The 17652-nt window shown below is 39.9% G+C and overlaps 1 protein-coding gene across 4 annotated transcripts; it reads left to right on the forward strand.

The window, feature by feature from the left end:
- The first annotated feature begins 566 nt into the window (after positions 1-566).
- LOC122304349 (DNA repair protein recA homolog 3, mitochondrial-like) lies at positions 567-12900 on the forward strand. 4 transcript variants are annotated; one of them, XR_006240982.1, is made up of 9 exons: positions 568-832; positions 1290-1347; positions 1713-1930; positions 2392-2479; positions 3150-3331; positions 3524-3670; positions 11285-11419; positions 12080-12661; positions 12760-12900. XR_006240982.1 is itself a non-coding variant. In XM_043116573.1 (8 exons), the coding sequence occupies exons 1-8, from the start codon at positions 776-778 to the stop codon at positions 12464-12466; spliced, it is 1272 nt and encodes a 423-aa protein (XP_042972507.1). In that variant the 5' UTR covers positions 568-775; the 3' UTR covers positions 12467-12900. The 4 variants fall into 4 exon arrangements, 3 of the variants coding, with proteins under 3 accessions (XP_042972509.1, XP_042972507.1, XP_042972508.1); XM_043116573.1 differs by having other exon boundaries at positions 12080-12900; XM_043116574.1 differs by having other exon boundaries at positions 574-832; positions 3150-3322; positions 12080-12838.
- The last annotated feature ends 4752 nt before the right edge of the window (positions 12901-17652 follow it).

Raw genomic sequence — 17652 nt, forward strand, 5'->3', positions numbered from 1 at the left:
AGTTTGCCCTTTGTCTACGGACTACGCCTACTTGATGGGATTTACTTTACTTGATGATGTTCTAATATTTATTTTGTCTTTTTTCCTTGCCCTGTGGATCTGTTGATTTCTTAGTTTGAAGGCAATTGAAGCAAGGAGTAGCGAAAGAAGTAGATCCCAAAACATGAAGAACTTATTGTAAGTGTATGAATTCATAAGTTTTAATTTAATATAATTAAAAAAAAGAAACAAGCAGTTCTGCGTTAATAAGAAATCAAAAAAACCACCAAAATGGATTCGGCGTCCAGAAGAAAGAACCAGAGATGAAAAGCAGAAAAACAGTACATCTTATGTCTTTCTATTTCAATTTCCCTCCGTTTTCTTTTTTTTTTTTTTTTTTTTTACACTAACCATCTGACAACGCCATCTCAGGTGCGCAATAGTTACGCACCTTTTGTTGTACGTAGCACTATTGATGTGCGCCTGTTAAATGGGCAAATGAAAGAAAAAACGAAAGACAAAAAAAAAAAAAAGTAATTTCAAAAAAACTTTCGGTCCAAGGACGGCCCAATGAACAACCGCCCCGGTTCACTTCCCTTCATTCAACTCTCTGCAACGGTGTCGCAAAATGGAGGGAAATCATTCCCCAAAACCCTAAAAAACACACACAGTCACACACTAGCATACATATATGCACTGTTGCTCACGCATGACAAATCATAGGCGTTCCGATTAACTTATCCTTCATTTTAGAAAAAGTTATTCTTTTGGCTGTGGAGGTTAGTCGGAACAGTCTATGGCGAGGCTTGTTCGGAACGCCTCCTTTCTGAAACGCTCTATTCTTCTACCTGAGGTCACTCTCTGTTCAAACTTTTAGACCCTTTTTTCATTCGTGCTTATTTTGGGACTCACTGGGCAAGAAATCAGAAATGATAGCTTGTAGAGACTGTAATCTTAGTTTTAGGACCAAAAGGGAAAACCTCATTCAAAGGAGCCTGTTGCAACTGTTTGAGTCAAAAGAGCTCGGTAACTTGTTTCTAAGAAACGAAAACAAACATACATGTAATGTGTTCAATATAACTTTTTTTTGGGATTTCGTTTTCTGGGAAATCAAATGGGAATGTATAAATAGGAGCATTTCTTTTTCTCCGAGCTTATTATTTCTGAAAAGCTATGTTTTCGCTGTACTATTTCTCAGGGTTTTAGTTGAATTGTTTCTCTGTATATTTTCTTCTTCTATAGTTCCCAGGTTTGGCACATTTACAACTGATTTTAGTTGTTTATTTATTTGTCTAATCTCTTACTTACAGGGCTTAAGAAGATGTATATTGGGAACGTCTTCTCAGTTTTGCGACTTCTCTACTAAAGGTGCTGAAGCCTGAAAGTATCTAAATGTTGACCAAACCATAGTTTGGGAGTGATAAAATTGGCTTTATTGTTGTCAATGTGTTTGTGGAATTTTATTATAATAGTTTTGCATGGCTTATGAGACATAAGTAAATTGACGTGTACTGAGGATACTGGTATTGATTTACCATGCTTTATGCTCTTGAAAGTGTGGGATGTCATTTATCTTGGTAGCACGGTTACATATAAAGTGAAACATAAATTCAATACAGTTTGTTCTTACAAAATCCGAGTGGAGTTATTACCCTAGAGATCACCCATTTCCCATTTTGTTTTGTATGTTAATTCGTGGATCATTAACATTCTCAATTATGATCTCCCTTAAGGTGGAAGGAAGTCCAAGACAGGTGGCATTAGTCCTAGTGTAGATAATATGTCTAAGAAAGATTTGGCCCTACAACAAGCCCTAGATCAGATCACGTCCTCATTTGGAAAGGAATCTATAATGTGGCTTGGTTCCTCTGTCCCTTTGCAGCACTTACCAGTGGTATCCACTGGTTGTTTTGCTCTGGATTTAGCGCTGGGAACTGGTGGACTTCCAAAGGTATCAGCTCTGTTCCATGAAATTTATGGACCTAGACATTCTTCAGTTTAGTAAATATTTCCTTTTTCAGAATATAAATTATTTGTTGTTGGTGATTTTAAAAAAGGGGTTGTGCGCAGTTTTGCTGGTTTGCTTTCCTATGCTGTTTTCGGGCACTTTCCCTTACATCTACCATGTGCTCTTGATCCTTCTTATACTTTTACCGAATATATTACCTTTTGGTCACTAACTTAGAGACATCTTATCTTCAGCTAGAACACACGCACACACACACAATAATATGTGCTTCAGCTAACACACAACATTTTCCTTCCAGTTATCTACCATAGAGACCTTTATCTTCAGCTAAACACACACGTACACACTCCCACAAACATTCACCATTTATATGTATATAACAGAAATGTGCACGTGTGATATGTTTTGGTCGCTCATAACATTCCTCCATCGGACTTCTGCAGGGTCGGGTTGTGGAGATATATGGTCCAGAGGCTTCTGGGAAAACTACTCTTGCTCTACATGTAATTGCTGAAGCACAAAAGCAAGGAGGTTTTTCCTATATGCTTCTGTAGTTACTTTGTCTAATTGCATCACTAATAATAACGGGGAAAAGAAGGCTATGAAATCTGTTAAAAAAATATCCCCATTCTGTGCTGATGGAAACATACCTTACAGAACATGATAAATCTTGGGGACATTTTTGTAAATCTCCTTATTCTCTGCAGATGGTTTCTCCGTGTATTTGATTTTGTTATAACTTTGGTTGATCACAAGTGAAACAACTATTTGGGTGGTGCAATTTATTGTCCATTTGATAAACCATCTATCCTGGCCCCTACCCCCTGTCTCTAATTTTAGCTTTTTGCTAATTGTATAATCAAATAAATGGGCTTTTTTCCCCCAATTATACTGTTATATTATGGGAGTTATAGCTTGACCTATAGAGTAATTAATTAGATGTATAAAGGGGATACTAAAAAAAAGACTCGTCTCTTTGAGGAATCTTGATTGTGGCCAGAACAAGAAAGATACTTTTTCGGTAATCTTATGTGTCTCATGCCATGGAAGATATTCTCGGTATTTGTTCTCATGAGTAGATAGTTTTGACCACGTGTAGATATAATAGTACCATTGGTGAACTTTTAATGATTGTTACCTTTCCAAAGTAGTTTATAATTATTTGAGGAAATTAAGTTTGTTTCATGTCATTTCTATATAGGTTACTGCGTGGTCGTTGATGCTGAGCATGCTCTCGACCCAATGCTGGCGCAGGCTATTGGAGTAAAAGCTGACAAGTTACTTATCTCTCAACCAGATTGTGGTGAAGAAGCTTTGAGTCTTGTGGACACCCTTATTCGAAGTGGTTCAGTTGATGTTGTTGTTGTTGACAGTGTAAGTAAGGTGCTCGGTTTGTGCTCATTTTGCCATGTATTCAAGATTTTTTTTTTAAATTTTTTAATTTTTTTTTTCCGGAAGTGTTACACAACGTTTTGCAATACAGTTTCTTCCCCAACGTTACAGAAATCTTTTTGTTAAAAGTTATCTAATGTTTTAATTCTGCTATGATAATAATAGTTGTGTTGCTAATGGCAGGTAGCAGCCCTCGTGCCTAAAGGTGAACTTGATGGCGAGATGGGTGATGCTCACATGGCAATGCAGGCTAGATTGATGAGCCAGGCACTTCGCAAGTTGAGCCATTCTTTGTCACTTTCGCAGACTATATTGATATTTATAAACCAGGTATCAATTTTGATTCTACTTTCACAGCCAGTTGTATAATTCTGATAAGCTAAGCTTGAGAGGAAAAGTATTGGCTAGTTGCGCTTTGTCTGATGATAATCTGAGGCGTCAGAAAATGGGGCAAGCTTGGGGTTGGCCTTGGAACTGACAGCCAGGGCCAATAATTTTATTCTCTTTGTTTTTTTTTTGTTAAATTTGATATGTGATATGACATCTATTTCTTAGCATTTTTTGATATTTGTTTCTTCTTACAATCATGCATATAGTTTTCCCCCTTTTTATGTTTAATATAAGGTTTGGACTCCGTCGAGATGCCTAGTCCACTTGTCTAAAGAAAGTTACTATACCCAAGGGTGGTTGAGTAAATTTCTTTGGAAATGTTTTTATTTGACTAAGATGCTTTTGTTTGGCTGGGAACTCCGACTTACATATAATTGTTTTCTGCTGGATCTTGGACATTTTATTTATTTAAAGAGTCCCAGCTGAAAAATTTATTTTCTAAAGCCTACCGATAAAAAAAAAAAAATAGTGGCAGGTTTGGAATATATGTGTGATTCCTTGGAAAAGTGTATCATGCTTTTTTTGATAAGTAAGAAAGACAATTTTATTAATACGAAAGAAATAGTTGAAGCTCATGTACACGGGGAGTGTACAAAAGAAACACCTAAATACATTCTAAGAACCAGAAAACGACAACAGAAAATCATGAGCCTTAGCTCTGTTAATCACTAAAGCGAAAAACCAAAGCAGTAAGCTGTGCACAAAAAAATTCTGTAGTTCCTCCTAAGTGCGCTCCTTATCTTAAAACACTGATCATTCCTTTCCATCTAGATACACCACATAAGACACAAAGGGACCATCCTCCAAACCGCAGCCACTTGAGAACAACCGTGAAGACCATTCCAATTAGCTGAAAGGTCTACCACTCTCAAAGGCATCACCCAGGCCATACTGGCTCTACAAAAAATTTCATACCATAGTGGTCTTACCATCTCGCAATGCAAAAGTAAATGATCCACTGATTTCCCATGCTTTTTACACATGTAAGACCAGTCCATAACAATGAAATTACACTTCCTCAAAATGTTTGTTATCAAAATTTTCCCCAGAGAAGCTGTCCATATGAAAAAAGCAACTTTGGAAGGCACATTAGACCTCCAAATACACTTCCAAGGAAATGAAAAACAATTTTGAGATGTCAAAAGCTTAAAATATGATTGAACTGTAAACTTATTGTCCCCCTTGGGCCTCCACAACATCCTATCCCCATCATTGCTACCAAGCCTCAAAGAGTATAAAATAAAAAACTGGAAAAAGCTAGAACTTCATCAATTTCCCAATCATGTGCAGGTCTAGTAAAACAAACATCCCACTGGAAAGAACCATTAGAATGGACTAATCAAGCTGAAACAGAGGTATGCCGACCAGAAACTTGACAATAGATGACCAGAAACAGCTATTGACAATAGAGTGGGTTCACCACACAAAATATCAAGCCAAAACCGGATCCTAGAACCCTCTCCAACTGCATAACTAACAGGGCTTGCAAAACTCTCCCAGCCCTTTCTAATGAATTTCCAAAGACCCACACAATACAAACCCCTTACCTCATTAGAACACCAACACCCCCCCCCCCCCCCCCCCCCCCCCCAAAAAAAAAAAGCACTTCCATATTTACTATCAATAACCTCCCTCGAAAGTGATTCCTCTTTCAATTGATATTGCCATAAACATTTCCCCAACCTCCATTAGAGATGGGAGAGCAATCTTTTTTCCACCTAACCAGATGGAACTTAACTTCCTCTCCAATTCCACCCCACAAGAAAGCATGAAATAATTTCTCAATCGGTTAGCCAGCCCTGTAGGCAGAGGAAATAAAGATACAGAAAATAAGTGGAAAGATTGGAAAGGGTGCACTTTGTTAAGTTAATTCTACCCCCCTTTTGATAAATACAATCGTTTCCATCTAGCCAACCGTTTCTCAATTTTCTCAACAATCCCATCCCAAATAGCTTTAGCGTTCAAAGGCGCCCCCAACGGAAGGCCCAAATATTTCATCGGCAAGGAAGCAACTTTACAGCCCAAAAAACTCACTAAGCTATTAATGTTGCGCACCACACCTTAGACTTTCAAGATTCACCTTGAGACCGAAAGTATCTTCAAAACATAATGGCATTGCCCTTAAAGCTTGCATCTGGCCATGATCAGAAAAGGATTATTATCTGCAAAAAGATGAGAAAGTATGATAGAACATTATTAGCATTTCCCACTGAAAAACCAGAAAGAAATCCCCCCGATGACAACCTCCACCATCCCACCAAATTTCTCTGTGATAATAACAGAGAGAAATGGGGACCAAGGGTCCCCTGTCCCAATCCACGAGAGTTGTGGAAAAAATCAGCAGGGTTCCCATTAACCAACATCGAAAACCAAACAGTAGAGACAAAATGCCTAATCCACAAATGCCACATCTCCCAAGCATATAAAAGAGAAATTTGGGGCTTTGAGATAATTTGCTCCATAACCTTACTTATATGATTAGCAAGAACCTTTGAAGTTATCTTAGGGGTGCTACCCGCATGGTGCGGGGCGGGGGAGACCCTTCCTCGCACCCCGCCTTGCACCATGTGGGGAAGGGGTGCACCATGTGGAGGCACCCCTTCCCCTTCCCCCCTCGGGAGGCGGGGGGCGGGGCGAACACCCCATCCGCCCCGTCCCCCCCGCCCACTTCAGGAACACTATGTTCCGTTGGGCTTAAAAAAAATTTTTGAGTCTAAAAAAAGTCTAAAAAAGATTTTTTTAGACCAAAATTACTATATAATTAAATCGTAAATTAAAATTTAGATATATAATAATAATTTAAAAACTATTAACATAAAAATTATGTTATTAACTTTTAAATTTGTTAGACTTGTTAAAAAAAAAAAAGACTTGTTCACAAGAGTCACAAGAGAGTGAGACTTGTTCACAAGATTGCAAATGGCATGGGCACTCTAGGCCACCTTATATAGAACTCCAATGCCATACAAGAGTCTTACTTGAGCAATATGGGACTTACTGTTAAGTCCCATATTGCTCAAGTAAGACTCTTGTATGGCATTGGAGTTCTATATAAGGTGGCCTAGAGTGCCCATGCCATTTGCAATCTTGTGAACAAGTCTCACTCTCTTGTGACTCTTGTGAACAAGTATAACAAATTGTAATATATATTTATATATATACAATTTGTAAAATATAAATATATATTTATAAATATAAACTAAAGTGGGGGGCGGGGGAAAAGCCCTGCGCTCCCCCCCCCCCCCCCTGTGGCCGCTTAGTATATTTCATACGGGGTGGGGGACCCTGCTCCGACATGTGCGGTGTGGGGTACCCCGTCCGCCCATGCGGAGGCGGGGCAGACGGGGGTGGGGTAGCAGGGGGCGGGCCCCCGCTGCCCACCCCTACTAATCCATTTGGTCTAAAAAATTATTTTTGGGTCTAAAAATAATTTTTTGGACCCAAATTATAAATTAAAATTTATAAATACAAAAAGAATTTAGACTAATTAGAGTTTTATTTACTACTAAGTCCAAAAAGAATTTACTACTAAGTTCCACATTGCTTAAGTAGGACTATTGTATTACCTTGGCCTCCTATATAAAGGTTGGCCTAAGAGGCCAAGGCAATCCAATACTTGAATACAATTTCAAGTCTTGAAGGAATTGTATATCTATATACAATATATTTATTTATATAAATTTATAAATAAATATAAAAAAATATTTTTTTATATATGTGGAGCGGAGCGGGGGGTGGGGCCAAGCTGGGCATTTTCCCTATGGGGCTGGGGTGGGGTACGGGGCCCCGCTGCCCACCCCTAAGTTATCTTGTATCATGAGACTAATAGGATAGAAATCCTTTATCTCTAAGGCCCCAAGTTTCTTTGGGATGAGAGCAATGAAAGTCGCATTGAGGCATTTTTCAAACTTCTTGAAAGAATAGAACTTCTGAAAGACTTGCATCGCATCTTCTTTCACAAAATCCCAACAAGCTTGGAAAAATGGCATCGAAAAACCATCAGGACCAAGAGTTTTATCTTTTGCCATCCCACTAATCACATGATGAACCTCATCTTTGTCAAAAGGTATTTCCAACCATCTCACACTTTGTGGATGTAGAGACTTGAAAGCCAAGCCATCAAGATTTGGCCTCCAAGTAGCCGGTTCAGTGAGAAAGACTTTCATAATAATGTACAATATGGTTTTGAATCTTAGGTGGAGAGAAAATCACACAATTATCTGAATAACGCATCTCAATAGCATTACTATGTCGATGAGAATGGGCCATTATATGAAAAAACTTAGTGCATTTATCCTCCTCTTTCAATCTAAAGAGCTTTTGATTTTTGCTGCCAAGAAATCTTCTCTATCAACAACACCCTCTCAAGTTCAACCACCACTGGTTTTTACCTCAACAAAATCTCCTTAGGAGAAACCCCATTCTCCTCCTAAACCTCCAAGTCATTCAAGTCCTCCATAAGGGGATTCTTCTGGCTGTCAATATTCCTAAAAACTTCTGCATTCCACTTTTTTAAATCAAACTTCAAGACCTTGAGCTTGCCAGCAAGGATAAAACTACGAATGCCCATGAACTGATAAGAAGACCACCAACATCTCACCTTATCAACTCCTAATCACATATTTTCAAACTTAAAAGTTCCGGTGACCCCTATGAATATCTCCACAATCCAACAAGATGGGGAAGTGATCCAAACACACGTGAGACAATATCTTCTGATACAACTCTAGGTAATGAACCTCCCAAGAAGGAGAAACAAGAAATTTATCTAGTCTCAACCAACCCCGACTATTGGACCATGTGGACACACCCCCACACAAGGGGGAGATCCAAGTAAAATAAAACTCTGAAAATTCCTCCATTGCCAAAGAAATACTAGATTCCCATGATCTCTCTCTTGAGAAGTGAGTAATGTTGAAATTCCCACTCATCCATCACGGCGCATCCCAAAGATGATACAATCCCGCCAATTCCTCCCACAAAAGTCTCCTTTCCCTATCCGGATTTGGCCCAAAAATGCCCACATAGGCCCACTCCTACCCATCCTCAACATTTTTGAAAGAATAAGCTACATAAGAATTCCCAATACACTCCATTGACTCCACCACTCTTTTATCCCACATTAGGAGGACACCTAAAGCTCCCATAGATGCCAGATAAGCCCATCCCATAAATGAACATCCCAAGCTACGGATGATACTTCTATTAATGAAACGTAACTTCGTTTCTTGCAAACACACAATATCAATCTTTCAAATATGCAATAAAGATTTGATATGAAGACGCATATTGGAATCATTAAGCCCCCTAACTTTCCAAGAGAGGATCTTAGGCTTCATAGGAAAAATGAGACCCCCTCCCTTTCAATCTGTCCCTCCCTCCACTCCCCCTCCTTAACGTCATTATCAATGGAACATTTTAGTCTTCTTAATTCCCTTTCTTTCTTTGATGCAGATTCCAAAGCCATGGAGTGTCCATATTCGATAGCAATTAGAAAAACCTTGAATTGCTCTTCAAAACCATCACAAGAGATCCCAGCGCATGCTTGAATCTTCTCACCCTTTTTTAAAACCCATTTCGAAACAACGTTGGATGAAATTGGACTAGGTGGAAGTGTGCATAAAGGGGTCGGATCAGCCTCTCTCCCATTAGAACAATCCCCATCACGCAGGACCATTTGCAAATTCGAGATATCTGATACCCCCATAGGGGGGACAGACTGAGGCTCGACCCCAATATTAGACAACTCTTGGGAAATGACCCCATTTTCCATTCTTGATTTCTAAAGGATTTCAACAGGGATCAAAGATGGAAATACCATTGAGAATGACTCCACAGACCTCATACCCTTGACGAACAGAACTAGAGACAAGCCAGAGTTGCCATCCATACCTACCACACCCATCTGTGGTCCATCTCGTAACATAAAATTCCCTTCCTCACTTTCTTGTGACATTTATGGCTCAGACACGCCATCCGAAGGGTTGTCAGTCGCCGGTGATGGAGTCTATGCCTACCGAATCAACAATGAAGCAAGTATTGACACCACAATAGAGGAGCCAATTCCGAATCACCCTAAATAGACCCGGTCTGAGTTGGGAGCTCTTACTCGAGCCCAACTCGTTTACTTTCTTTTCATGTTTAATCACCTCGCACGTGTGAGATCCCATAAGACTGCTTGGCCCATCAATAGGACCAGCCTTAAGCTTGCCCAATAAACCAGCCTCTAAACCCACAAAGCCCATTGACAAGCCAATGCCCAATAGCACCCAATATAACATTGAATTAACCTTCTCCTTCATGACCAATAAGTTTCTTTGCATGGCCAATAACAAGAACCCTTCTCTACCTCCTGTCACGCCGGCCTTGAAATACCAACCGTCTTCCTTTGGGAAGATGATTCGATTGCAAATCCAGCTTCTCAACCACCCCACCAACCACCCCACGAACATCCCGCTGACCCTCCGAACTACTGTGAACCACTAGATTTTGAGGCGATTTCTTCAAAACCTTCAAAAAAGAACCCTTCTTTCCCGAAACAACGTTGCCCAACAAAGGTACCCTTTGTTTTGCTCTATTATCCACACCCAAAACAGAGGAAGAAGTAGCGACCTTCCTAAGCGTTGTGGGAAACCTCAACCATTTCTCACCCTTAGGTCCTTTCAGGATTGCGATGAAACCACCCATCACCTTGTTCCTATACTAAGATAGCGTAAAAAAGGCAATAATTATTATAGCATCGTTGGGACAAAAGAACCTGAATCCCATTCGTCTGAATCTTGTAAAACTCCGAAGAACGGGTCAGTGCTATGCAGGCAACCACCATTTACCAACCATTCCACATCAGAAATATCAACAGTGATGAACGCGGTGACCTTGCGACTTCTCTCCGTAATTTGCCACCGCTGACCACTCTCATGTTGAAAATCAAATATCTTTGAATTGATTATCAATTTTGACTCATGCCCATCACAAAAGGAAGTAAGAGAACCAAAACCCAAAAGAAGGATAGGGTAAATAAGGAAATAGCAGAAAGACAGATAATGATTATAGATTATTTTCAGTGAGAATTGCCGGAAATAGGAAACCGGGAGTCAAGAGAGAGAGCTTTTATGCACATTAGAGTGACCCAAGAACAATCAACCTTTCATAACAAAGCTTCAAGCCCTTATGAGTTAATATAACCAGAGATTCAAATAGGATAATAGTTTTTTAAGAAGGTTGTGACCATCGAAATTACTTCTAGCTGTATCATGTTTAGTGTTTGACTAAGGTAGTTTCTTCTTAAAAAAGGGAAAAAAAGTTTGACTTAACATGAGGTTTCTTAATGGATAAAATGAGCTAGAGAATATAGTTTTTTTTTTTTTTAATAAGTAGCTAGAGAATATAGTAAGTGGTACTTGTTTTCTTACTGTTGCGCTGTTGCCATCTTGAGAGGTGAACTACAGATTAAGTGTCCTCATAAAAGTGGTTTGTTTTTCTTGATATCTCTTTTTGAAAGAGGATGATGCCTATTTTATGATCAGACCTCAATTTTATCACATGTTTATCCAGACAAGGTCGAAGCTTTCAACTTTTGGAGGATTTGGTGGGCCCACTGAAGTTACTTGTGGTGGTAATGCCTTGAAATTCTATGCTTCAGTGCGCATTAACATTAGGAGAACAGGGCTTGTCAAGAAGGGTGAAGAGGTATGATATTTAATCTATTTCTTTTCAATCACAAGATTATAGTTGAACTTCACTAGATCGCCCCTAGAAGACTTGCTTGGCTTTTAAATGGACTACACAAATTACTGGTCTTTTGTCCTCTGGCTCGAATCATGTATACTTGTGCTCAGTAACCAGTAATTGGTCTTGTTTTGTACCATAGGCCCCACAAGATCTAGAGTGGCAATTGCAGGAATTTATAAATGATCTTAAAATGATGCAGCAGTGAAAGGACGAATTGTTGATTGCTTGAAGTTGCTAATCAAAGGATCAAGCTATGGGTAGTTGAGTGCCTAAAATATTCTTGGCTTTGGAACTTTTCTGTTTTCTCCATTCTAGCAGTCCCAGCTACTCTATAAATTTGCCTTTTTTGGGGATTGGAAATTGCAAATGCTTTTTATTGTTGCTGAAAAGATCTAATGCCATTCTGCATAACTTGTATGCGGTACCATAACTTGTGTGGTAATGTTCTTACTCTATTGTAAAGGCCCGTCTTTAAGCAGGCCTTGATCCTTTTCCTCTGCGAGCCTCATTTACAAAATATGGGGAAAGCCTGAAGCAATTAACAAGTCCTTGTCTAAATGGCTTTTATCTTGGTACATTTTCTTGCAATCAAGGCAACCGTATCATGTTGTTTTGCAGGCTTTGGGAAGCCAAGTTCTTGCAAAGATTGTGAAGAACAAGCTTGCCCCTCCTTTTAAAACTGCCCAATTTGAGCTCGAGTTTGGCAAGGGTATATCTCGGGAAGCAGAGATCATAGAATTTGGAGTAAAACACAAATTTATCTCAAAGGCTGGTGCATTTTACAATCTTAATGGTCAGAATTTTCATGGGAAGGATGCATTTAAGAAGTTTCTGGCTGAGAATGGAAGTGTAAGAGAAGAACTCACAGTAAAGCTCAGGGAGAAGCTACTTTATGCCGAGACAGAAGAGGAACTGGCAATAGAGGTTACGGATGGAGATCTTTCAGAAGAAATTGTTTCACCTGGTTCTACCGATGAGGAAGCAGTTGCTGCTGTTGAAGCGTAAGTGTACATTGGACTTGAAGCACAGTTGGAGGTTTTTGCTCGCTCTTACCTTCGAGTAGGGGTTGTCGTTCCCTGTGAACTGCCGTTGTTTTCTCCTGATCAATTGGCAGCACGATCATTTTATCGGGCACAGCTTGGCTTTAGTATTGGAATGGCCTTCGGTTCAGAATCACTTGCTACTGTTCCTTATAATGAGGTGTTGAAGGTTTCCTAATGATAGTCTTGTAAATTAATTTATTTTCTTAAGCCAATGTGTCATGCGCCATGTATCAAATGAGAGTTTTGTTGTTTCAGAAGTATCAACTTGGAAGAAAGGCCATTTGATATCTTTTTAGCTACATTTTTTAACAAGGTTGGCGTTAAATACGTTTTAGCGGTGGTGGTTGGCACTTGGAAGTGGAAATTGAAAAGGTCATAATACCATCACTTTCCTTATATTCGTATTATTAATGGTTTTTCCTCGTACAATGGGATCTTTTTTATTCTATTTTTTATTTTTTATTTTTTTCTTAGGGTGTTCTGGACATCACAACAACAGAGGTTGCCGATTATGTAGTAGGAGGTGAGCACCATAATCTCTCTCTCTCTCCCTCTCCCCCCACCCCCGGGGGATGACTTTTCATTTTCCATTACCGGTGCTTCTTGCCTGGAATGATCCTCAATCATTCTGTTCGTAATCTCTCTTCTTATCATTGGATTTGTTGAGTTTTACTTATTATTAGTCAGTTGTTAGTTTGGTGATGGATAGGAGTTTTCTTATAGAAGGCAATGCTTTCTGTATCACTGAAAAGGGTAGGAAGACTAGAATTTCTCTACATTTATCTGGAGGTATGGTCGTTTGGTTTGCCAAGGTGATGGAGGATTGTTTGAAAATTTGGCAATATGGAATCATACCCGACTAGAAGGGAGGGAGAGAGTCTTTATGGTGCAGAGGGGTCAAAATTCGTCTAGAAGGTTCGTGAAGCTGATTGAGTATGGAATAGGTTTGGGTAAAGGTATATTAGTCATTTTTGAAGGGTGGAGAGGATGTGGATGGGCTTGTTTTGTGAGGAACTCGAGAGATATGGTTGGGTCCTCTTCTTCTGTGTATGCTTACGTTAACAGATTCAAAGAATGGCTTCTAGAGATCCCAGTAGTAAAGAGGTGGTTAATACAATTTCGTATGAAGGAGATGACTCGTCTGGTGGAGCTTCTTATGTGGTGGTACTGTTGAAACCTGCTCCATTGTCTGAGAGTTTTGGTGGTGAAAAGAATAGGAAGGTGGAACTACTGCTGGATGGATGATTGAGGAAGGAAGGTGGGACAGAGCTTCGGCATAATTATTCTGGTGGTGCAACTGGATGGCATTACGAGGTGATGCAAAGACTTGGAGAAGTGGAAGGGTCCTTGTGGAATTTACGCCTTGAATAAATTGGTTGGAAGGAGAGGCTCCACTCTATACTAAAGAAGGTAGATGGAGGGTTGGGCCTAATGATGGGCTTGGGCAATAAGTTTCGCCCCCCTTTCTCTTATCTCTTATTAATAAGAAACAACTTGTAGAGTTGGCTGGGCCGAAAGAAGATGGAAATAAATGTGGGCCAATAGTCATATTTGTTTTCTGGAGGGCTAAGGATTAGCGGGGGAAATTGATTGGACCCCTTGGAGGGGTGCCCAACCAGAGAAGCCCCTCTAGCTCGATAAGAGAGAAGGTGGCTCAACCCATTTGCTCGACGGTCCTGATGGGTCCATCGGCTTCATAGAATGAATTGACGGCAATTGGCGATCCTTAAGGGGGCTTCCCGATGATGAGGTGCACAAAGGTGATGTCAACTCAGAGGAGATCTATGAGTTTGATTGGTGATAAGAGTATAAGACAGCCTACATTCAAGTCTTTTCCAAGGGTTTTGTTTCACAGAAAGGGTTGACGGGGGAGGGGGAAAGTTATGTAGGGTTCCGATGATGGGAAGCTTCCTGATGGTGGGGAGAATGCCAACTTCTTCATATTCAGGAAGTAAACAGGCTATTTTAGTGAAGGAGATGGGCAATAAAGAAGATCTGAAATCTATTCCATATTCTCAGATGAGTTTAGGGAGGGGGGCGGGGGGTAGAAAAATATGTAGGGGAAATGATGGTGAAAGAGGGGCGAGGGAACATGCTTAGAGTGTCGCTTAAATTATGAAGTCTGGGGCCCTTAGTTCTCATAATAATAATTTAGAGTTGTAGCTAGCTCTTTGTAGAAGAGAAGAGTATGAGGCTGGTGAATTTGGGAAGTTGATTGAATCTGATGAGGAGTATTGTAACACCTTCTTTCCTAGGGTTAGGGATGTCACGTGCTTATGTACGTATAGCCAGGCAAGAGACTTGCATATTTAATGAAACATTGTTCATCACTTAAAAAGAGTTTATAAAATAAACTGTCTTAACAAAATATAACCAAAATTCTCAAACTGACTGAAATGGAAATCACACAATAAAGTCACTAAGTTCATAATTTGCTCCTTCTAAACTTAGCCCGCCTGCTCGTATTGATCATTGTCCTTGCTTGGGTGGTTAAAACCATGAAATAAAACTAAAATAAGTCGAAAACTCAGTAAGAACACAATGTAAACATAACAAATGTAAGGATTTTCATAAAAGTGTTTATGCTAAGAGTTTAAAATCATGACTGATCATATTGATACTTATGCTATGTATGATTTGTCTTGGTTTATTTGAATTAACTGATTGTTCTGACATATATGCCTGATCTGATTGATTTAACTGATCTAGCTGAATTTATTGAGCTGACTGGCCAACACACTTAACTTTGTGTGCAAGGTTGTGTACTAACTTTCCCTGCTGCAGTATGGGAAGCGACTGTGTAGTACTCTGGTATACTATGGTGGACCACGCTTGAGTTTGTGGCTTGCACTCCCACCCTAATCTGAACTGAATGACCATCTAATTAACTGATCTGATTAAACTATTTTGATCTTATCTTGCACTTGAACGTGAGATAATTTAAGTATTTTATGTGTCATGAGATGTATGATATATATACTTATATAAATAACTGTAAATTTCTAAATTTGAACATGATGCTGGATGACATGATCTTGTGCTGTGCTAGGCGACATGCTTCATATGACGTGAGTGGTACTTAAAGATGGCTGTCAAAGAATTAGCTTTAATATAAATTTATATAAGCTGAACTGTGATGATTGTAATTTGTGATTAAATTACTTACCTTGTTGTGTAGCTTCCTGAATCCTACTTCGTAACTCGTTACGTGAGGGGAAGCATCATGCGACAGGGGAACTCCAATACTCAACGAGAGAGAAGGAGACACGACTGAGCTGGGTGAGGTGGACGGTGGCGATCGCGATAGCAGAGCACAAGGCTGAGTGAGGTTGACTGCAGCGAATCAATTGGAAGTTTTTGTAGCTTTTTGGCTGGTTTTTGGCTAGAGGAGTTGTGGGTGTCTTAGATTCCCACATTTGGGCCCTTCTTCGTGGACCTTCAGCGTGATGGGTGACGTCGGCTTTTGTTTGCCATGAGGGATTGAGGGTGGCTTGTGGTGGCTTTCAGTGGTTGGAAAATTTCAGCTTGCGAACTGTTCGTGGTGGAGGATGTAGTGCGAGAATCGCCAAGAAACACACTCACACACAAGATAGAGACAATATTTAAGTAGTTCGACAATTTGCTTACGTCCACTGGAGTGGAAACAATTGATTTCAATATGCTTGTACAAAATTTACAAACACTCAAAACAACCTTTCTATCTGTCAATGACCCTTTCTCTTCGTTTTGCCCACACCCTACATTTCACCCACACCTCATGCCTTGATCATTCACCTATTTGTGGATGGTCTTACATCATTACAAATGACTTCTTTTTATAGGAGAAGCTCCACCAACTCCAGTCGCCATTCTTGACAAATGGCTGTTGTTTACATGTTGATCAAATGGCAGTTGTTCACTTGCTATTCAAATGGCGGTAGTTCACATGCTGTTCAAATGGTGGTAGTTCACTTGCCATTCAAATGTCGGCTGTTCACTCGCTGTTCAAATGGCGGTAGTTCACTCGTTGTTCAAATGGCGGCTGTTCATTTGCTGTTGAACAATTGCTGTTCAAATGGCGGATGTTCACATGCAATTCAAATGGTAGATGTTCACATGCTGTTCAAATGGCGGCTTTGGGCTTTGATGATGGTGGTTGATGCTCTTTGTTGTGTGAACTGTGTGCTTGTTAGAAGGGGCGGTGTCCTAACCGTGGTGTCGGGGTCTTATTGGGTGTTATTCGGTGCAGCTTTTCGTGGTATAGGTGTGCTCTGTTATGAGTGTAAATAGAGACTTGCTCTTTTGCTTGTTTCATGCGATAGTGATTCTACATGTGTTGTGCTAGTGGTGGGAGGTTTGCTACATGCTACTGAGTAGCTTGAGGAGTCTTTTGTTGCCTGTGGGTTGAAGGCTGCTTGTTTTGTAGTTGCTAAAACAGAGAACATTGTGTGTGTGAGAGTGTTGTTTTAGTTGTGAGGTTGTCGTGTGGTTTGCTTGCTTTATGGCGGTTCACAGTGGAGTCGACAACGTGCTCTATATAGACTATTTTAGATGTTTAAGCAAGAGCTATTGCGAGTTGGGAGGTCATTTGTGTTTGCCGGTCTTTATGGTGTAGTGGTGTTGTTATGACTTTCACAGCGGCACATGGTTGGATAAAGGAGCAGTGTGGCTTCAATGTGGGTTCTTCCACGATGGACTTGAGTGATCTTCACGGTTGCCTTGCTGTGTAGGGCTCAATTTGATGTGACCGTGGTTAACGGAGGTATTTCATGGGGAACAAGAAAGAGAGAGGCTATAAAGATGTGGGAATTCCAGTGTGTACGTTTGTTATAGATAGGAAACCTTTCAACTAAGGAATCATTCGAGAGATATATGTGTGATAGCTGTAATGGCTTGTAAGTACACGGTTCATGAGTATACAAAAGTGATTCGGCCTTTTCAATGGTTTTGGGTCTGTGGTTATCCAATACATTGCAATTGGGCTTTCTAATATAGTCCATCAACTATAATTTAGGCCCAATAAAATTATCCTTATAATTATTGTTATTGGGCATGGTTGTTATAAGTATACTCCTGACTCATTATGTTCTATACTTCTTGGTATAGAATGGAATCATAAATCTTTTGATTGGGTGTTGAGAAAGGTGGATGAAATAAAAAATTGTGTGA

This window comes from Carya illinoinensis, chromosome 3 (genome assembly GCF_018687715.1).
Source record: "Carya illinoinensis cultivar Pawnee chromosome 3, C.illinoinensisPawnee_v1, whole genome shotgun sequence".
NCBI lineage: Eukaryota > Viridiplantae > Streptophyta > Magnoliopsida > Fagales > Juglandaceae > Carya > Carya illinoinensis.

What these genes read in the sequence shown, in the direction of transcription:
- LOC122304349 (XM_043116573.1), top strand. Translation starts at nt 776, where the DNA reads ATGGCGAGGCTTGTTCGGAACGCCTCCTTTCTGAAACGCTCTATTCTT. An exon ending in TGAAGCACAAAAGCAAGGAG is followed by an intron (nt 2,480 to 3,149) that starts GTTTTTCCTATA and finishes ATTTCTATATAG; the next exon opens with GTTACTGCGTGGTCGTTGAT. An exon ending in TTGTTGACAGTGTAAGTAAG is followed by an intron (nt 3,332 to 3,523) that starts GTGCTCGGTTTG and finishes TGCTAATGGCAG; the next exon opens with GTAGCAGCCCTCGTGCCTAA.